At 38.9% G+C, this 23,104-nt stretch overlaps 1 protein-coding gene across 5 annotated transcripts in view; it reads left to right on the top strand.

Moving 5' to 3' along the window:
* Positions 1–2,420: 2,420 nt before the first annotated feature.
* map3k21 (mitogen-activated protein kinase kinase kinase 21) overlaps positions 2,421–23,104 on the top strand; it is a 30,637-nt gene continuing 9,953 nt past the window's right edge. For all 5 annotated transcript variants that reach the window (XM_053502310.1, XM_053502309.1, XM_053502308.1 and 2 more), the window contains exons 1-6: positions 2,421–3,996; positions 13,100–13,280; positions 14,204–14,352; positions 17,244–17,419; positions 21,958–22,198; positions 22,300–22,422. In XM_053502310.1, coding sequence (XP_053358285.1) covers positions 3,219–3,996; positions 13,100–13,280; positions 14,204–14,352; positions 17,244–17,419; positions 21,958–22,198; positions 22,300–22,422 — 1,648 coding nt within the window. In that variant the 5' untranslated portion in view covers positions 2,421–3,218. The remainder of the gene's footprint in view (positions 3,997–13,099; positions 13,281–14,203; positions 14,353–17,243; positions 17,420–21,957; positions 22,199–22,299; positions 22,423–23,104) is intronic.

Here is a 23,104-nt window from a genome sequence, read left to right as displayed (position 1 = left end):
CCTGCACTAAATCCTTTCTGCGCTGGTACTACACACTGTACGGTAATGCGCCATACAGGCTAATACCTTTAAAGAAATGGCTGTAACACAGGGGTGCCTGTAAGTAGCGTAAACATTTTACCGTAAGTAGTTGTTAAGCATATTTACAGTAACGCACTGTGGTATTTTTTTTATTACATGGTATAAAATAAGACATAATCCAGGACGTTTACTCAGTTTGTATTTTTTTTGCTCAGTGAGTATTTTTAATAACCTACAACTAATGCAGGATATAACTGAGTTAAATGTACGTAATGCATATTTAAAGTAAAATATATAATCTGCTTTTTGCATTTTTTGATTACCCTACAATTCAATTCAATTCAATTTAGTTTGTATAGCGCTTTTAACAGTGTCATTGTCGCAAAACAGCTTTATCTTTACAATCAAAAGATATTATGGAAGAGTTTTGTGTATAGGCAGTGATGACCATTGTAATTATGACCCTTTTTTACAACTACGGTGGGATCTCCAACTACAGGCAATATGGAAACATTAATTATCCTAATCTGCATGTCTTTAGACTGTGGGAGGAAACCAGAGCACCCAGAGGAAACCTACCAAGCATTGGGAGAACATGTGCAAGGCGACAGGGCTAACCACTAAGCTGCCATATATATAAGACCTAAAATGCTTTTTGGCACTGTTAAGATATTACATACATATGACGTAGGGACAGAAAGTTAAAATTTTGAGCGCATCACTTACCTTTAGAAGAGGTAAAGTTTTATTAGAGTTCTAGAAACAATATTCCTGTTTAATTTAGGTTTAATTACATTAAATTCTAATGGTAAACAAATTACCCAAATGCTTCTACACAGTCTTGTTCCTGTGTCAAGGGCTTAAATCATTGGGTGATCAGACCTTCTGTTAGAATGGCTATCAAAATATCTACTCATTATATTCTAGGAAAATGGCTATGCATATTATAGTATAATGTAATATATATATAGTGTATATTTTATAATGTCTTAATGATGCAATATGCACAAACAGCAGGTAAGAATACTATTACATAAGAAATGTATTCATAGAAATAAATCACTGGAAGCATTTGGAGTTCAATCTCCAGAATCACCTCCACTGCTGAGCTCTACACTGCTCTGAAACATCTTAACGTCTCTCACTTTGTACTCTTAGACTAATTTAATTATTACGTGAAGTACAGTATTGCACGGCTGCTTTTTAAATATATTGGAGAATGCCTCATAGCTCCAGGGACCGTGATTGTATCCTGAGTATCAAGTTACACTTTGTGTGGAGTTTCTAGGCATACAGTATTTCCCTCATGTCCACTTGGCTTCCCTCCAAGTAGGTAAACTGGCAAAGATAAATTGCCCCAAGGTGTGAGTGAGTGTGAGCATGGTGGGATGTGATTAACAGGAATTCCATAACTGGATTCAGATCCATCACAAAAAACGTAAGTTAAAACTTAATGTGAGTGAACTATATTCACTACATTCACAAGAATGATTATACTGTATGTGGTCTGAAGAAAAGAAATTAAAGTTTTTTTTTCAAAATTGATCTCTCTATCTTTGCAGTAAATCATACCATAGAAAAACCATGTCTAAGCGATAAAAGTATATAAAACACATGGTAGTTTTAGTTATTTATTGTAATGATTTTTTTTGTCAGTGTGATACAACAAGTTGTTCCAAGAACAAACCATGTTTATTTTCCAATATATAAGAAATACAAATCAAGATTGTGCAAAATCAAGATTTTGTTCTGTATTAGAGACTTTAAAATAAAGATTTAAGTGTACATTTATAAGGTCATAAAATAGACCTACGGATGAAATTTTAATGGAATTTAAATTAAATTACTTGAACGGAAATTCAATCTCTAAATCTTGCCATATTAAATTTCTGAAACTAATGCAACCTCTAGTATAACCAAAAACTATAACATACCGTTACATTTATTATTACAAACCATTACGAAAATATCTAAAATATTATTTTATTTGCTGATAGTTGTTATAATATATTACTTGATTATAAAATAATAGGTTGCACAATATATATTTTACCATCCAGGTGTTTCTCAACTTTAAAGGTTCCATAAACCAATGGTAAAAAAAAATACATTTTGTTCATACTTGTCTACAATTATAAATAGATGACTGTAATTTTTGCTTTAATTGTGGCTAATTCCAAGTTCCCAGACAGAGGTGTAAAGGTCACGTGGGTGTCCGTAACCAATCGGATTGCACTTAATCGCTTTCACGAAGCAAGGGAACGCTGCAAAGAAAAAAACGTAGTGGGCGGAGCAGGTGACTGGACGCTGTTATGTGATTCGTTGGTGTCGGCAGTGATTGACCGTGGCCCCGCCTCCCAGTGTGTGTGGCTGGCGTGTCGGTAGGCTGAGTGGCGGAGGCAGCCTGACGCCATGGCGCTGTTCCGCCGAGTCTCTCTGCCAACTTACTGGACTCCTGGGACTCGCTGGAGTTAAAGTGGACGTTTTTAGTCGAATTTCGGAGCCTCGGAATTTCACTTGTGTCCGGTTTTAATGTGAGACCGAAGATAAAGTCAGTGCTGTGTGATTTTGGACGCGTGTGTTTGTATGAACTGGAGTCAGGTGAACCCTGTTAGTAAACTTGGTCAAGAGCTACGTTTAGCTTTCTCTGCTAACTTTCTCTAGCGAACAGCGTGTCTAAAGTGTGGAAAGTCAGCTATAGAGAGGACGTGTTGTCTCTGTTTTGTATTTTGGCTAAAACCCGTTGGTGTGTGCTCGGTTTGTGTGGTTGTTTCTCTCAGGTAGGAGATACAGTACTTTACACCTGTTCAGTTCAGCAAGTTGCTAACGCTAGCAAGCTAAGTGGCCTTTTCAAACCTGTATAACTTTAAAGAAAGTTAACTAAAGTAAAATAAGTTTAGTTTAGGTTTTTAATACTTGTCTGTGTGTTTAAAAAAAAAATTGAGGGGTGTGTAAGTTTATCTTAGCTGAGGTTTGGGACAGTGTGTGTGTGTGGGGAGAGAGCCGCAGTGCGCTGGGAGCTTAGAGTGAAATAAACCGTTCACGGAGAAGACGCAAGCTCGTGCACTGAGTAATGAAGAGCGCGCGCGTTGTCCCGGCGGTTTGTGCGTGTCTGGAGAGGTAACGCGACCCCGGGTTACGTTCGCTCTCCGCTCGGACATCAGCGCACCTTATGGTGCCGCCGCAGGTGCCGAGTCATGGATGTTCCCCAGGCCGTTTTCCCGAACGGTGAGGGACGCGTAGCCGCGCGCGGATGGCCGGAGAGCTCCACTCCCTCCTCCTCTTCGTTCTCCGTCGCCGCGGCCGGGAGCTCTTGCGCGCACTCGGCGCCGGCGCGAACGCGCTCGTTGTGGACCGCGGCGTACGACTACGAGGCGAGCGGCGAGGACGAGCTCAGCCTGCGGCGCGGCGATGTGGTCGAGGTCCTGTCCAAAGACGCGGCCGTGTCGGGCGATGAGGGCTGGTGGACCGGCAAGCTCAACCACCGCGTGGGAATCTTCCCGTCCAACTACGTCACCTACAGACCGGCGGCGGTGTCCACGCCGTCAGCGTCGCAAGACCCCCTGCACATCCCGTTCAGCGCGCTCGTGCTCGAGGAGATCATCGGCGTCGGCGGCTTCGGCAAAGTCTACCGCGGCACGTGGCGCGAGCAGGAGGTGGCCGTGAAGGCGGCGCGTCAGGACCCAGACGAGGACATCACCGCCACAGCGGAGAGCGTCAAGCAGGAGGCCAAGCTGTTCGCCATGCTGCTCCACCCCAACATCATCCGGCTCGAGGGTGTGTGCCTGGAGGAGCCCAACCTGTGCCTGGTGATGGAGTACGCGCAGGGAGGCACGCTGAACCGCGCGCTCACCGGCAGGCGCATCCCGCCGCACATCCTGGTCAACTGGGCCGTACAGATAGCCAAGGGCATGCAGTACCTGCACGAGGACGCCGCCGTGCCCATCATCCACCGCGATCTGAAGTCCAGCAACAGTAAGATAATTAAAGCATGGCGTGTGTGTGTGTGGGGTGGGGAAGAATGTTTTGATTGCAAAACTTTGGTGCATTAAAAAAAAAAAAAAAGTGAAAAGTAAAAAAAATAAGTGATGCCTACTATATCAGAAAAGTGTATTATTACATCAACAATCCACCAATGGTACCACCCTGTGTTGCATTAAGACTTTATTATTATTTTTTTTACTTAAGCCTTTATTTGTTATATATACATTACTGCACAGTAACATTATTTCTTTGCTTATCCCAACATAACTGAGTTCAGAGTGCAGGGTAAGGTGTTCTTGGAGCAGACAAGTGCTGCTGCTGTTTGCTCAACTGAGTGTGTCACATTGTTGTTGTCTTTCACAATTAGTGCGTTAGGCATTAATTCTCCAGCTCACTTTAAAACCCTGTACCAAAAGTAGGGCTTTTTAGAAACTTTGTTGTGAACCTTTTGAGTCAGTTTTTAACCTTATTAACAGGCTTCAGTGTAAAATGGTTTAAATGTAATGAAGATTCTGAGAAGGATACACACTGGTTACATACACATTCTGGGTAAACAACCATTTTGGACCTTTCCAAGTACAGTCAGTTTCACTTCAGTAACTACATGGGCTGAGAATGTTGCCCCTTTGACCATTCTGGTGTAGGTTACACTGTGTGTGTGTGTGTACACCACCTACAATGCTTGACTTGTGAAATGGAATCAGATACGTTGTGTACACACATCCCTTAAAATTCAACCTAAATGTTAAACTGTCAGATAATGATGTTGGAGTCAAGTTTCTATTCACTGTGGGAGGAAGATTTATGGGAGAATTGTTGTGTGTAATCTGTACCTACGAAGTTGTAGGCTTATCATGTTATTAGGCAAGTACAAACTCCCAGAAACTGCCATCCATAAAATTAGCGTGCAAAGCTAGTTAGCCAAGATGTAAGTGACGAAAACCAGATTTGTTTATTTTGACACTTAGATATTGAAATGCAAGCATAAGTTCTGATTACAAGCTGGTGTAGAGAGCTTACTGGTTTCATTGAGCATGTCAGTGTTTCCAAATTATTATTATTTTTTTTTTTGTAGATCCAGCCATATTTAACACATTACTTAACCACATTAGTAGTTTATTAAAGATAGAAAAATGTTCTGCTTGCGTTCATCTAATTTGTGTTTATAGGGAAGTGTTGTGTTAAGATTAAAATTTGTTAACCTAGCAGCAAATGATGTAGCTGAATGTGGTGTTTTGGAAAGTGTTCCAATGTATAAGTAAAGACAGGAATGTGGGGAAAAAAACACTGTAATGGCCTTGAGTTCTCTGTATTTCCACCAGTATAGACAGCTTCACTTTTTTTCCACAGATTTGGAAGGTGTTTTTCCTTGGACAAGTGCCATCTCTAGCTTTGTGGGTGTGTTTGTTTGTTTGTGTGTGCATGTTTGAGAGTTGCTTGTTGGTTAATCCCACTCTTATGAGGATGTGAAATGGCGTTAGGGTTTGAACAGCTGGTCTCTTGAGAGATAATGCCTTTATGCCTGTAACCTCAGGAAGCAGCAACAATTGAACATAAACTAACATCATGAATGATGTAGCACAGATTATTTCACATAGTACAGTTCTAACAGGGATGCACAGAAATGTTGTGACCATCTGCTATAATAAAATAGAGCCAGTATAATGTGGTTTGATGATGGCTCAAGTGTAAGTTAAATTTACTGTGTCAGGGCTGGTGCAACAATTCCTCAGGCACCAGTGTGGTTCAGCATAAACGTGTTATTTTTAAACTTAGGAATGAGGAAATACCTCTATACCTAGATTTTTTTTTTCTTAAATAGAAATGTTTCCTGAAGAACTGTTTTGAAAATATATCACGCTTAGGTTTTGCACAGATGTTAAGGGTGGAAGACAAGCTTAAAAGACTAAATGTATAAAATGTTATACAAAGTTGTGCCTGGTATTTTCTTTAAAAAAGGAAAACAGCTTTTTGTAGACAAGAAAACCTGAGGATTCTTTTGCACTAGTTTTTAGAAAAGTTTTTAAGGGATTGTTTGACATGCAGGTATTCAGAATCAAGAAAACACGGTTCTGCTGGACTGGACAAAAAGTAGATAACAGTAGATATTTGTGCCATGGTTCATTATGCCTAAACAGTTGCTTCCGATTGCTGTGCGATGGCCCACATGATTAATTCAGCTCTACCTGTGGGCTAACAGTGTCTAGTTTCTGCAACATTATTTCTGATGTCAGGTGATGTCGTGTAAACATTGTGTGTGTAACGTTTTGGGGGGATTTCCTGAGCTGCTTTCTTAGAAGGACTCGAGATTGTAGGAGTCTTGGGATTCCCACTCATCTAATGGTATGACTTAAACAGTCCTGCTAAACCTTTAACCTTGAAGAGGGGTAGATAAAAATAAATTTGACTGTTTTCCGTTGTTTCGTGTGTGTTTGGAGAAACTTTTGCCAGGAGTCGTGGAAAATTTTAAAGTGTGCACTAGAAATTAAAACATACCCTTTCTTACTTAAGTCGCAGAAGGCTTAAATGACGCACATGCACAAATAAGTGTGATAATCTGTCTAAAAAAAATCACCACATCCTAAAGTTAGTCTCGTTGTAATATGAATCACCAGTCAACTTTTTTTTTCTTTTCAAATTAGTTCTTTAGAAAGCTTTGTAAAATGTCCATGAGCAGCTGTGAGGTGTAGCAGTGTCTACCCCCGTGTTCCTGTGTAGCATCTACTGTTAACCCAGTTCAGTTTGTTTGTCCTTCCACGGGTTTGTGACGAACAACACTAGAAGCTTGCTGACCTTAATTGAAAAGTAGTGTGTGTTTGCGAAGGTCTGCACTCACGCCACCACCCACTGTGCACCAGAGCTTTTCTGTCAGGACACACTTTCAGCTCAGCTCGTAAGGAGGAGCATGGTGAATAAGGCAGCCCACGGGTCATTCAGCTGTGCCATTGTTCACATGGGAGAAGGTGAAAGATTACATTGTCCTGCAGACAGACATGGCTTTCTCGCAGCGCTGGACGAACTACTTCTCAACTTTACTATCATAACAATTTAAGTTCTTCTGCGGCTGCATGGAAAGATCTGCGATTAAGGGAAAAAGTCAGTGAAATAGTATTTGTGCGCCCTAATCTTTTAATACCTCACTCGAAGGAATGTCTCTAATGAGGGGGCAAAAGCTTAACACAAGTTTGTACAATGGAGTGGTCAAGCACCGGTTGCTAGGTGACCACCGTCCCAAGAATGGCCGACTCCTCGGGCTGAAAGGCTTATTTTCCATTATATTTAATCTCCTCAATGGCAACTGCTTTCTCTGTCGAGGAGCATGTGTAATGCAGAACTGCAGACAGCAGTCGCACTGAAACCTGGCCCAGTGCCAGAGCCCTGGCCCTCACATTAATTTTGAGTTTCAGCCACATTAGATAAAAGTACAAGGAATCTCATGAATGCAATGATTTCAAGAAAGCGCGTCAGTCAGAACGGATGTTGAGGAGGTGAAAGTTGGTTGATGAACGTATATAAGAATAACAAGTTAAAAGTTACTCAAGGTTAATATGGGCATGTGTTCGATAGGGTGAAAATATTGACCTGCATTAAACAAAGAATACAATTTAGGAGAATTGTTTCAAATGACTGGAATTTGGTTTAAGAACTGTTCGTTACAATAAAAAAAAACCCTGGAAGGATAATGCTTGAACTGTCAATTTTGTTGAAAAAATGTAGATAACTTAAACACTTGAAGTTTGCATCGTAAGATTGGAATTTGGAGCAATTCAAAGGGGTCATGTGGTCTGAAGATTTCAGTCTGAGCCTATTTGAGAGTGATGAATGCATCAGAGTAAGAAGGGAAGCACATGAATCGATACCCCCATCATGCATAGTTGCCACTGGACTGAGATATAAGGGGCTGATAAAGAAAGTTTCAGGCAGTCAACAAGATGGGAAGAGATTTGGCCTTAAGATATCTTGACCAAGACTTCAGCTTCTGCAATTCTGAAAATGTTTTTTAATTGTTGAATTTGGGTTGATTTCATGCGTATAATTAAACTGTTATTACTGTGTAGTGAGCGTCTCATGCCTCTTAGCTATCTTTATTACAAATCGATACTATTAATGTCTCGCAATCATTGTTAATGAATGCAAATTCTTCATCTTTAAAAATTACAATCCTTAGTTAATATTATGATCTTGAGACATTACTATACATTTATTTATAGTCTTATAAAGAGCTCTGTGTTCGTATTAAGGGCACTTGTAACTTGGCACAGACAATCTGAATCATGTAGTCGAATATACATGTGTGTGTGTGTGTGTGTGTGTGTGTGTGTGTGTGTGTGTGTGTGTATATATATATAAAATATTATTTATTTTATTTTTTTCTTGATTGTCAAATTAAAATACTATTGCTCAGTATCAAACCTGAAGTTGGACAGCACTTCACACAACCATTAGAAGGTCCTGACAAACTGTGCCCCAAGGAAGCAAAACCGGCCTGGTTGAGAGAAATGGCACACGCTTAAGCATGAGTGTCAGTTTCCAGTGTATTACAGGCAGACAATTTAGTTTCGGCTCAGGTGTGCTTTAGGTTTTTACACTGCTTGCTTTAATTACTGTTTTGGATAACAGTTTAACAATGTTCTGCCGCCAGTGGTTTAACTACTGGTTCCTAAACCTTCTCTCATTTCAAAATAGGGTTGAGGAAATAAAACCTAATTATTAGTGTAGCCTGTTTGTGGTATTTTTTTACTGCTCTCAGGTTGCAGCTGAATCAATTATGAATTCATTGCAGGACCCTTAACTGTGACTCAAGTAAAAGCAAGCAATTGTGTGCACGTGCCGAATCTTTTTTTTTTTTTTCTTTTTTTTTGACAGGTGCTTTTTGTTTCATAACGCTTAAGCTTTCTCAAGGCTGCAGAGAAACAGCTGAGATACTGTAATGCATACCGGTCAAACCGGTCTGAAAAAGTCTCATTTTGCACGTCTTCCTGAAGGGTTCAGATATAAAGAAAAATACCTGGTGCTAGTCTCCAGTCTAAACAACAAATGGAAAACTGTTTAGAATTTGTCCTTGAAAATGAAATATTTGCATTTTTGCCTTTACTTCCAACTGCATGCGCTCAGCTTCATTTGCTTGCTAAAAGTTTTTGTGCAGTTTTCTGGCCCTGGGTTCAAAATGTTGACGTTGCAATCTGCCCTGTGAAAAATAGGTTTTATGCCATTTCTTACAGTCAACAAAAATATTTAAATAGCCCATCTTATTCAATATTTTGGCAAATTTAATTAAATTCAATCACATAATTGTACATCGCCATACACACTCTTGGTTTTATGATGAAATAAACGAGACCTGTTCAAGTTGAACCAGGACTCTTGATTGCATAGAATCACAAAATACATTTCTGACTGTCAGCTTCATGTCTAAACCACTGGTCTCTCAGGAACATATATTTATAAATGATGAGTTCCCACAGACAGACGGTTCTATTTTACTTTGTTTTTTTTATTTTTTTTCCCTGCAAATTGGTGGATCATCATTCTCGGACGTACGGCCTTCTTTAAAACACTTGCACCATTCAGTTGTTTGGCTGTGGCATACCCGTGCTTGAAATCTCTTGTAAATGTCGGTTTTACACCATCATTCCTGGGAAATTTAATCACAAGTTATCATAAACTGTGGCTTTAGGATCTGGTATTTTGGGTCAACTTGATGTATTAGGCTCATGGAAATGGCTTAGAATGTTAAAAGGATCAAGACCTTCATACCAATCTTTGGCACTTTCAGCACTGTTTACTTTTGGATAGGGCTGAATGACGAGGTTTTCACTCGTGTCTTTTAATGTTGCTGAGCTGGGAGTTAAGTGGAAATCGGAGGCAAATATTCACAACCTGGAGTAGTATAAGATAAAGACGTGGCTGTACAGAGTTTAAATGTTGTTAATGTTGTAGGAGTGACTCTGTATATTTTATTGGATAATATGGCCTGAATGTCATTATGGGATTGATAATGCTTTCGATTTAAACCATTCATGCAAGTCCAGTGTTTGTTTAAAGGCACATTTTCTTATGCTTTTTAGGCGGTAGCATAGTAGAAATAAACAAAATATAAAAATAAATAAACCTCTTGGTGTTTGTGCAGCGTAGCTAATCTCATACAATGACTTGCACTTTGATTAAAGAGACCTGGACTGTTGCCTTTGAGCCGTTTGGACGAATGAAAGTATGAAATGGCTTAAGGGACCTAAAGAAGTGTTTTGTGTGGTGGTTAATTTATTTTTTTTATTTTTTTTTATGAATATTTGTAGTATATTTTTGATCATTAATCAGTAAGAATAAAATCTTTCCCTGCCACGGGCATATACCACTCCACATGTCACCGCTACGTGCGCATGGCACTCCACATGTCAGCGCTGTGTGCCCATGCCACTGGCAGCTGGCACTCCATATGTCACCGCTGCGTGCACATGGCCCCCCCACATGTCACCGCTGCGTGCGCCTGGCCCCCCCCACGTCACCGCTGCGTGCGCCTGGCCCCCCCCCACACGTCACCGCTGCGTGCGCATGGCCCCCCCCACACGTCACCGTTGCGTGCGCATGGCCCCCCCCACACGTCACCGCTGCGTGCGCATGGCCCCCCCCACACGTCACCGTTGCGTGCGCATGGCCCCCCCCCACACGTCACCGTTGCGTGCGCATGGCCCCCCCCACACGTCACCGCTGCGTGCGCATGGCCCCCCACACGTCACCGCTGCGTGCGCATGGCCCCCCACACGTCACCGCTGCGTGCGCATGGCCCCCCACACGTCACCGCTGCGTGCGCATGGCCCCCCACACGTCACCGCTGCGTGCGCATGGCCCCCCCCACACGTCACCGCTGCGTGCGCATGGCCCCCCCCACGTGTATACAGACCTTTATATTCACGTTGAGACCGGTGACAGACGGACATATTAGTGGCAGCTGCTGTACTGGTAGCGTATTAGTGGCAGCTGCTGTACTGGTAGCGTATTAGTGGCAGCTGCTGTACTGGTAGCGTATTAGTGGCAGCTGCTGTACTGGTAGCGTATTAGTGGCAGCTGCTGTACTGGTAGCGTGCGAGTGGCCATGCGCACGTAGCGGTGACATGAGGAGTGGCATATGCCCGTGGCACGGAAAGATTTTAGTCCCCCTCTCATTAATTTTGGCTACTAGTTCTTTTTATTCTGGCTAAAATTAGGCATAAAGGCTACAGATGCCGAAGCCATGGACTGCTTTTGCCACACACACACAAAAATAATTAATAATTTAAAAAAAGTTTCGAATTGGAGACTTGGAGACAGTGATCTTGGTAGAGACACTGAAGATCACTGATTTTGACTGAGCTAGAGAGCAGAATAAGACTACTGAAATGATTACTGCTGACATGACCTGGTGGCTCTGCTGAAACACAACCTATAAAAGCTACCTTAATAAGAGAGAAAAAAAACAGACAACATATATTATTTAAACTAAATTCTCTGAACGTGACAGAGACATGCTAATAACCTGCTGCGTTGCAAGCACTATAAAAACGTGATATGATGTGGCATGGGACCTACCGTGGCCATAGCAAAGCCTGAAAAGGTGGTTGTGAGAACTCGATTGACGTAGTTACAACACAGTGACATTGCTATACAGCTTGGTCAGAAAGTCATCCAGTCTTGGGAACCTGGGACCTTCCGTCCAGCTCCTTAACCACTGAGTTACCCCTGGTCTCTTTCACAGTTGCGCCATGAGTACATGGTCCATGCCATCGTTAATACGTTATTAAATTTTTCCTGTTTCTTAGTTTTTACCACATCACAAGGTTGTTTTTTGAACGTCTCCAAAAAAAAGTGTACGGTCAAGGGAGCTTATGGCGTTCACTCAGTTTTTTGCAGATATAGTTTCAGCTACACCATTAACACAATCACCAGATCAACTGAACAGCACATCACTAACTACAGACCAGCGAACTGGTGAAAGGATAATAAGCACCCAAGCCTTAACTATGTTCGCTAGAACCAAAGGCCTGCTTGTCGGATCCGATCCACAGAAAATGCAACACAAGTTAATAATAACAAATAAAATAACGCTTGCCATGAAAGAATGGCCCACGGACCAATACGCATAGGATTTTTTATTTGCTTTTGAGTTGATGACCTGACAAATTTATCATGTTATATAATGTGTGTGTAAGACAAGTGAACATTTAAATGCAGGGAAATACATGCAAGGAATCGCTGTAATTTAGAAACAAGATTGTATGTATGCATGAAATAAGATAGTAATTTATTTTACTCGCCCCCTAGATTAAGTGTGCTTCCTTATTTTTAGGGAGCTCAGGACATTGCGCTTTCTGGGTAGATAATATATATCACAAGAGTAAAGTCTAGGACTTTCCCCAGGTGTCTCTGCATGTGTTATGGTTTAAATGATAAGGCATGATGTGTCCTGAGTACAACTGTAGATAATTCTGTCATGTTTGCTTACTTGCCCTATCTCGGTGTTGAGCGATTCAAGGTCAGGAAATACAAAAATGCATCAGTGTTTTTAAGTGTATACTGGAATACAGATACGGACCAACATCCACAGTTTGGTGACCTGTTTCATTTTGTTGTTGGAGGTTCAGTGATGTGGGTGGCAAGACGATCATGTTAACTTTTTAAAAGTGAAAGAGGTTTCTTTCCGGCATGATCCCAATTTTTTAGAATAGTACTGTTCTAGATAATTACCTCCAGTGAGCTACTGCAGAATCTCTACAGCATGCCAGCTCATCATCTCTTCACCACTAGCTGTATCATTCATGCCTGCAGTACTTTGGATTTTCTGATAATGTCGTCGTTACAACTTTTTTCTTTTTGCATAATTATGAGGTTGACTTTAGCTGTAGGTCATGCATTTCCTGAAAATCAAAAGGATGCTTCTCTGCCATATGAATTACAGTTTGAGTTAATTTTAGCTGCGAATTGTTCAGGCTAAAAGTCAGCAGGATAGCAAGGATAGCAGATACCAAAAAAAAGCTTTTACATAAAAACTTTTGTAGTCTGTTATGAATGATGATTATTTATCATGTGCATATTTGCTTTTTTTTTTCGTCGTCTACAGTTTTAATACTTGAACGAATTGAAAACAATGACATTGGAAGAAAGACATTGAAGATTACCGACTTTGGCTTGGCAAGAGAGTGGCATAAGACTACTAAAATGAGCGCTGCCGGAACGTACTCGTGGATGGCTCCTGAGGTCATTAAATCCTCCCTGTTCTCCAAAGGCAGTGATGTATGGAGGTAAGACAGTACACTAAAATAAAATAACAACAAAAGTAAATAAGTGCAAATTATGACTGAATGTTTGTCAGAGAACACTGTTAACACCGCTAATGGTTAAGCCAGGTTAACCATCATATTGCTCATTATGATGGTTATACCTCCTTAGGTGTGGAACATTTTTTTCAGACACCACCACTCCTATGGAAAACTTTTATTATTGTTAAGAACAATTGGTTCAGAACAAAAAGTGTTGTCTATATAGAGCTCCTCTACTCAGAGTGCTCATTTGGTCTGCTACCATTTATATAGTAAGGTATGATGATGTATATTTACTGCAAAGGACCGTGTAGTCTGCGCTCTTCTGCTATACTGATAATGACTAATACTAATATGTCACAAGCTGATTCCCACTTTTATCAATTTATTCATTTATTTTTTATTTATTTATTCCATATTTAACAAGTTAAATTAAGTGTAATGACACGTAATCTTAACTTTATTTTATTTTCTTTCATTTATTTAATGGGGAACAAAAGCTTAACCATCATATAAGTCAATGCATTTTACCCTTAAAAAATAGAATCACATTATACTGATTTATTCATACACTCCATGAATATTTACTCCAGATTGCTTTACAATTGAATAATAATAAAAAAAAAAAAACACGTTTAGCCAGAGTAAATTGTTCATACTTAAGGACTGAGGTGTGTGTAAAAATACAGAGGTGTGACTTAATAAACCCTTTAAGAAAAAAAAGAAGGAAGAAAACTGTCTTTATTTAATCTCGGATATTTCTCTACTTTCAATGTCACAGAAAAATGTAAGATTTAATTATTTGTTTGTCATATATATATTTTTATATATAAATTATTGGCCTCATAAGGCTGCATGTGTTAGCAGAATGATCCTCATACAGATTTGTATTTCCTTCTTCCTAGTTATGGAGTGCTTTTGTGGGAACTGCTGACGGGAGAGGTTCCTTACCGCGGTATTGATGGGTTGGCCGTTGCCTATGGAGTGGCTGTAAACAAGTTAACCCTCCCTATTCCATCCACCTGCCCCGAACCTTTTGCTAAGCTTATGGAAGGTATGTGTCATTAGCAGTAGTAGACAGTATAGAAGTGAATGTAATTCATAACTTAAGTGTATGTATATACATGTACTGTGTGTGTTTAAAAAAAGTACAATTATAAAAATTTTAAATATATATAATATAACTTTTTTGGGGAGGGGGGGGGTGTATTTGTCCTAAAAAAAAAAGTACAGTATTCGCATTTTGGGGGACTGTTTTTACTTTTACTCCAGTACATTTCAAAGAAAAATATCACTCAGCACACACAGAGCACACGCACCCCCTCAAGACAAATAGTTAATTTTTTAAGTCCCTTCTCTGCTTGCCTCCATAATTCTGTTAGATCTGAGCAAACGTATAGATGTGTGTTTTTATGATAGTGGTCTTTTTCTTTAATGAGTAGTCAAATGTCAGCTTGCACCAGTGAAATCTTTCGTTGTGTATACCTTCAAAACTAACCTGTCATTTCCCTGATATGTCGTGTGCCTCACAGATAATTAGTTAATTAAGCTTAAGTTATTAATAAGTCTTAAGCAGCAAAGCGTCACTACACTGCAACCCAATGCAACCACAGTCTCGCAGACAGCAGCCACTAACCAGTTAAAGCTTTATCCATTTCCATTAGATAGCTTTTTCACTTCAGCTTGTAGTGTTTGAAGCTTATCAGCTAAATGTTCTCAGTTCAGTGAAATAGAATACATTGAGTGTTAATACTTGTATGTGAATTAGTGAAATCTACTTGAATCTATTCTACTGTAGGTTTGCATGCAGCTAATGGTGCTAAAACAGTTGGTAGTGGGTGGAGTGGAGCTCTACTTTAACAAACTGAGATTACTATTTTTTTTTCAAATTTGGCTTCTGCTGGTTGTGATCGTGACCTCTACTAAGCTATCAAACGATCCAATGTCTTAGTAAATCTATCGCATAATCTACCCCATAATCATGCAGCAGTAATTTATATTTATCAAACAGAGGGAGACTGATATGGTTAAAAAAAGTTTGGGATTTTCTTAAGTTTGCCTGTGCTCGAATCCTGTTGTTTCACAGCCACTCAGATCTCCCTAATGGAAATGACTCACCTGCATGTTGACTGCTCATGATAATGTTTATCAGTGTCACTCGGGTAATGACCTTATATTAACAGATTTGTGCTGTGAGTGTTGATATACTGTAGATTACACAAGAGTCTAATCAAGAAAATAATAATCTAACATTAGAGCCATAAGAAGTGACAATGCTGATCATTATTTTTTTTTAACTAAGTACAGTACACATGGAGGCAGTTACTTTTGTATTTTTTTGAAAGTTGAAAAAAATGGAGGACTTGTACTTTTACTGGAGTAATATTTTACCTAGGGTATCCCTACTTTTTCTCAAGTACAAGATTTGTGTTCTTTGTCCACCACTGACCATAAATTCATAAGCTGCTATCCTAGCTTCAGTATTTCCACAAAAATTAAAGAGATGGGCATCAGTCCATGAAACCTACAGCTAGACTGTAACATGAAGGGGGAAAAAATCCAGAAAAGGAATTTTGAAGGACAATCCCATGCTGACATTGGCATCAGAAATAATTGAATGTGAGTCAGATAATTGCCAATCCACTTTTACTTAACGCAAAAGTACAGAAAACACCTGTATTTTTACCTAAATACATTTCTGCATGGCGTTGAGTTACCTAACCACAGTGGTCCGTAGTATTTAAAGTGAGAATCTTGCCATCTGTTGACTATTATGTGTAATTGCATGACTTGCCTTTCTCAGAAAGTTTAAATGTTAAATTTTTGACAATTTCGATGAATGCTGTATAAAAGGTTTAAATACAGATGTTTTTCTTGAAATCAATGTGATGAATGCAACCCACACAACAAACATGCAGTGTCATGTAGAGAGAAAGTAACTTGTCTATGAAAATAACCCTGCTGTAAATTAGAAATAAAATTAATTGCCCAAACACAAGTAGTGTAGTGGTCCTGCCACAACATATCAGCCCAGCTAATTTACTATGATTTAGGTGGACACCAACCAAAACAGGCTGTAACACTGAACAACTGTTCCCAAAGAGAGCTATTAACTACCACCCGTTCTAATAGGTACCACTGTACTAAATACTATTATGACTTCAGTTACAGGAAAGGTCAGGAATCAAAGCATAAACATATTATTTTATTAGGTATGTAACAACATTAATAAATTAGGAAAATGTATTAAATTATAATTAAATTATAAGAGCCATTTTTTATAGTAGTTAGGAACAGCATGACCATGAACTTATTTCCTCCAGGTACTCGGGTACTCCCACAGTAGGTTAATTGGCATTAGCTAATTGCAAGTAGTGTGAGTATTTGAGTCCTATTGGTTGTAAAAGGTAGGCGAAGTAAGTTTAACCTTTATGGCAGAGACCATTAATGTAATAGGTCATTGCGAACAACCTTTGCTTTCGATGACATTTAATAAATAAGTAAAAAAAAAAAAAAGGGTAAAATATTTTAAGATGTTAGCCCTTACAGTAACTGTGATATTTAAATAAACTTTATAATAATAATATATTTAAGAAAATGTTGTTCATGAAGATTTCATGAAGCGAGTTGTCAAGCTATCGCGTGAACAAAACTGTAACATGCTTATCTAATTAGTTAGGCCCAAGGGAATGAGGGACTCCTCTGTGAAACATGCTAAATAGGAAGAATCAGGAGACACTGTTTCACCACTATTTTCACTGGTGGCTTTGCAGTGAGTTGTTTTTTTGTTTTTGTTTTTTTCTTCCCTCCATGATTTTAACTAACTCCACCAAAAGTAATAACAGTCGAACACACTGCTACAGTAACGTTAACGTTTTGTATTGTGGGTACTAAATGGTGACTGACTGTGCCCTCCAATTAAACACATAATGTTTGTGATCTCAGACTGCTGGGAACAGGATCCCCATATCCGGCCGATGTTTGCCACCATCCTAGAGCAGTTGACGGCCATAGAGGAGGCCGTGATGGCCACCATGCCACAGGAATCCTTCCACTCCATGCAGGAAGACTGGAGGGTGGAGATTCAGGAGATGTTTGATGAGCTGCGAACGAAGGAAAAGGTGTGTTTATTACTTGCCTTTACACTGGCAAGAAATGTTTTTTTTTTCTTCTTTTTTTTTCTGGGATCAGAGTGCAGGATCAGCCAAGATACAGGGCCCCTGGGGCAGATGGGGTTACGGGTCTCAAGGCTTGATGGATAGAGCCACCACTATCTACCTTATATTCTGACCCCAGCTTTCACGTAACATCAAGCAACACAATGAAAATATGTGTTCGATATACCTGTAGTAGATACGTCTGTGTTTGTTTAGTACTTAGTACAACTTTCCTAAGTTTTACTATTTGTAAAAAATGTTTGGAATCATGTATGATTTTCGTTCCACTTCTCAAGTGTACACCACTTTGTATTGGTCTTTCACGTGGCATTCCAATTAAATTGATTAATGTTTGTGGCTGTAATGTGACAAAATGTGGAAAAGTTCAAGGGGGCTGAATACTTTTGCAAGCCACTGTGTGTGTGTGTGTATGTGTGTGTGTGTGTGTGTGTGTGTGTGTGTGTATGTGTGTGTATGTGTGTGTATGTGTGTGTATGTGTGTGTATGTGTGTGTATGTGTGTGTATGTGTATGTGTGTATGTGTGTGTGTGTGTGTGTGTGTGTGTGTGTGTGTGTGTGTGTATATATATATATATATATATATATATATATATATATATATATATATATATATATATATATATGGGTGATTCCATCTCAAATGAACCAGTGGAAGAGAAATTTTCCACCATCACCTCTCAGATTTTGCTGATTTTTTTCACCAATTGTTGATATTGCCATGAAAATAAAAAAACCCAATTTTTTTTGTCCCAACTCCCACTCGTTAAAAAATGGCAGCCATCTTAATTTTTGGCCTCAAAGTGCTTTAAGATATGCCACGCACCTTTTTGAAATCCTCTTTTCCTAGATAACTCACTTGCTGTATGTCATATGGAGATGAAACTGGGTATATTTATGTTATTTTTTTATGTAGATTCAGATTCTAGAATTTGGCTATCTTCAGAATTTGGCTATCTCTTGTGGTTATGGAGATATTTCTGAAAAAACATTTTTGGGGGTACCCCTTTTCGACCCCCCAGAACCCAAGGTCTGCATGTATATATGTTACTCAAAAAAATAGGGGTTACTTCACATCACCTTATCTTAAAAATAAATAAAAACCAGGGGTGTGTTATGCCCTGTTTTATAGAAATCATCAAAAATTAATTGTCCAGGTTTTGCAAATGTTTTACGATTTGATACACATTTTATATACAGAGAATGTACATGGATCTACACAATAGGCCTTATCTACCAGTAAATGTGTTATTTTATGGTGGTACATGAAAGATACATGTATCACTGTCAAACAGTATCCTGTAACTGAACCATTCAGGTTCATACTGATCAGAAAGTTGAATTATCTCCAACCAACTCCATGAGTGACCTCGCACTCAAGGAACTTGAGGATGATTGCATCATCTTTTTCTTCGTACTAATTGAGTGTGTTTCATTTATGTTAATTCTTTTACTGAATCTTTCCAATGTAGTTTGTTGTCTTAATCACAATCTGATTACAAAGACTTAATGGCAAAACTTGTCTGTTCTTTGGATTCTCGTGACTATATGTTGCACAGGCGTGAGCAGTGGCCCCCAATCAAAACTATTATCTTAATTAGGTAAGGGCAATATGGCCAAAAATATTTATCACGATATGTATTTGAACATTTGCGATAACGATATAATTGACGATATGATTGACACGAGACAAAATACTTTACAATTCCAAAACTTTATTAGTGCAAAAAAAACCCCATCAACTTATTTTCTATTAACTAGCAGCTGTTTGTATGTGCATTAAAGCTTTATAAAATTTTAACAGTGCAAATGCAAATTCCTTGCTGACAATTTAACCAAAAGGCATTTCCAGTGGAAATGGGCTGACATATCCTGAGCATAACCATGTATAATATACACAAAACTTAAAAAGAGTTGCTTTGCAACATAAAACTGCAGTGTGGTAAATAAATAGGTCAAATAATAAAACTCAAAACTCATGAGTAAAAACAAAACAAGCAAACAAAAAACATGGATAAATTATGCTACGGCTCATGGAAGTTTTTCACGTACGTTAACAGCTTTGTTGTTCTCAAACAAGTGCTTCTGCTTTAAATTATAAAAAAGGTTTGTGGTGTTTCCTCCCTTCGCCACAACGACCCGCTTGCATGTTATGTTCTACAAAAAATTGTGCTTTGTTGGGTATCTGACGGGCGAAAACCAAACCAGTTCCACACTACTGAAGTTGCACCATTTTTACAAACCATTTCTGGTTCATCTGGTTAATAGATAATATTAATTGAGTATTGTGAATTAATTTGCAAATATTATATATTTTTATTAAATAAATCACTATTTCTTCAATAGCTTTTTGGTCATGTCACCTGGTGACCCCAAACTAGTACCAATATAATCTCATTAGAGCCCCACACAAGGTACACCTGATTTTATCCCAAGATATGTCTTCATTCAAAAAAAAAAAAGCTATTTCTTCAATAGCTTCTAGGTCATATGACCTGGTGACCCCAAACTGGTACCAAAATAATCAGATCTAAGACCCCCAAAAAGTACACCTCAATTAGGTACAGAAATGTCCTCAATTATTTTAATTTAATTTAAAAAAAATAAATAAATAAATAAACGCTGTTTCTTCAAGCTACAGATGCATTGAAATTAATGAGATCCCTCTTTTTCAACCCAGACATTCTGTAAATGCCACGACGACCCGCTTGCTTGTTATGTTCTACAAAAAATTGTGCTTTGTTGGGTATCTGACGGGTGAAAACCAAACCAGTTCCACACTACTGAAGTTGCACCATTTTTACAAACCAACTCTGGTTCATCAACGATCCGCTTTCGCCCTTCTCATTCTCCGCCGCCGCCATACTTTTTCCCCCATAAAAATGTATGAAAACAAAGGCACTGCGCATGCGCGTTTTACCCCTATTCAATTGCGATATTTCATTTTCTTATTATTGCCTAACATTGTACTGGTATTACTGTGAAAGGTATAATATGGCCCAGCCCTAATCTTGATGGTATATTTGAAAATGCTGATTTGGACCCAGATGACACTGTTCAGTTCAAGCAGTGGAATCATGAAAGCCATGGCAAAATTTCTGACATGTCTTTGTGTGTGATTTTATTATGAGACTTTGTGAAAAATGTGACTCCTGCACAGCTCATCACTATACAGCCAAGGCCCAAGCTGTTTATTTAAAAGAACTCCAAGAGAAACAGTCTTTGACTAGATATGCATTACAGAAGAATTTAAGGTTACTTTTACTTTGAAAGGAGCAGATTTTATGAGTATGCATTAAGTATTCTACAGATATTGCAGTACATTTCTGTATGTCAAATCATACCTGAAAACCTGAACAATTCATTTTTAAAGATTTCTATAAAACAGGGCATAACACAACTCTGGTTTTTATTTATTTTCAAGATAAGGTGATGTGAAGTAACCCCTATTTTTTTGAGTGACATATATACATGCAGACCTTGGGTTCTGGGGGGTCGAAAAGGGGTACCCCCAAAAAATGGTTTTTCAGAAATATCTCCATAACCACAAGAGAGAGCCAAATTCTGATCGCAGAATCTGAATCTACATGAAAAATTACATGAATATACCCAGTTTCATCTCCATATGACATACAGCAAGTGAGTTACCTAGAAAAAAAAGGATTTCAAAAAGGGGCGTGGCACGTCTCAAAGCGCGTCGAGGCCAAAAATCAAGATGGCTGCCATTTTTTAACGAGCGGGAGTTGGGACAAAAAAATTGGGGTTTTTTATTTTCATGCCAATACCAACAATTGGTGAAAAAATCAGCAAAATCTGTGATCATGTGGTGGAACCCACTGGTTGATTTAAGATGGAATCACCCATATATATATATATATATATATATATATATATATATATATATATATATATATATACACACACTTTTTTCTTTTTTTTGTCATCTGGTCACTCTTTTTTTGTCATCTGGTCTTCTAATTTTAGCATGTGTAACTCAGTGTAAAAAATCTTTACCAGTGGAGTAAATGGAGTCCTGGTTTAAGGAACACGTGTTTTTGTTTTTTGGGACATCTGAATATTTTAGCTTGTGAAGCTACTTAAGAATTTCTTGGGGTAACTACAGTGTGTTCAGTTTTAACCCTAATTGAGTTACATAAGTTAGTTACTGTTTGTGGAGATGGTGTTCACGGATCAGCACTTAACAAAAGGCCCTCTATGGGATCTGGGACATTGGCAGAGTAAATGTTCTTGATGTGGGGAAATAAACATACACCATCTTCACTGTTTTTGAGTGGTTTATTTTTATTTACTCATTAATGTTTTAATAGACAATATTGGACCTAGAGAAACCTAGAGAGGTATGTTATGATTACAGTTTTGTTGAACTCGCAGTACTCAGGTTAAATTATTCTCTTAGAGGTTTTTTAATGATAAACATGTACATCACCCGTGGCAACCTGTTAAACTTTTCTGTGGTTCTCCAGGAGCTGCGATCCCGTGAGGAGGAACTGATGCGGGCAGCACTACAACAGAAATCACATGAAGAAGTGCTAAAGAGGAGAGAGCAACAACTGGCTGAGAGGGAGATCAACGTGCTTGAGCGCGAGCTTAACATCCTCATCTTCCAGCTTAACAAGGACAAGCCCAATGTTAAAAAGAGGAAGGGCAAGTTTAAGCGCAGCCGTCTCAAGTTGAAGGATGGCAACCGCATCAGCTTGCCCTCAGGTGTCTTTGCTGTCCCTTATACATGCTAGTGAATACGTGCTGCCTTAAAAAAGTCTGGTGGCTATTTATTGAGTATTAAATTGTATTTGTTTTTGTCTTAGATTTTCAGCACAAGATCACAGTGCAGGCTTCACCATCGATGGAGAAGAGGCGGAGTCTGAACAGCAACAGTTCCAGTCCTCCAAGCAGCCCCACACTCATTCCCCGCCTCCGGGCCATCCAGTGTACGTACCAGCTCCATAGACACACGTGCACACATCACGCTCCTCAGTCCAGGTTACTTCACTTGTTTCTTGCCCGTCGACAAATGCACATGCGCGCCCGAGATGCACAAGTTTCACTATGGTATATTTTGGTAATTATTTTTTAAGAATGATAGGTTTTTTATTTATTTATTTATTGATTGATTGATTTTAATATTTTTTTATTATTAAATATTTTTCTTTATTCACACTGCCTGCAGTTTCTGGCAAAAACAACCAAGTTATATGAGGTGAGTTAGGAAGAAGACAGCATTGAATAAAGTTTAACTGGCAAATGAGAAGCAAATCAAACTAGCGGCTAGTAAAAGGGCAAAGCGGCAGTGGCATGTAAAACAGTCTGTGTTTTGTGTTTATTGCCAATACTGTGTAAAGCCGTACATCAAAGTACACAGTGGCTACTCAGAAAAGTATAAAACATCTGAAATGTTTTTCTTTTCTTTTTTTTTTTTTGCTTGCAACATAAATTCCATAGCTGTTATTTCATAATAATATCTATTATTCTGCAATTTAGAAAATGGAAGAAAAACAAAACAAAAGGAAAAACCTTATAAGCGTGCCCAAACCTTTGATTGGTACTCACAGGTGCTGAGTCTGTCAGTAATGCTCACTCAGTACCAGTATTCTGTTTCAGGACAGGGCCATT

Source organism: Clarias gariepinus, chromosome 8 (assembly GCF_024256425.1).
Source record: "Clarias gariepinus isolate MV-2021 ecotype Netherlands chromosome 8, CGAR_prim_01v2, whole genome shotgun sequence".
Classification (NCBI taxonomy): domain Eukaryota; kingdom Metazoa; phylum Chordata; class Actinopteri; order Siluriformes; family Clariidae; genus Clarias; species Clarias gariepinus.
Note: the sequence above shows the minus strand (reverse complement) of the source record. Positions and strands in the feature narration are given on the sequence as shown.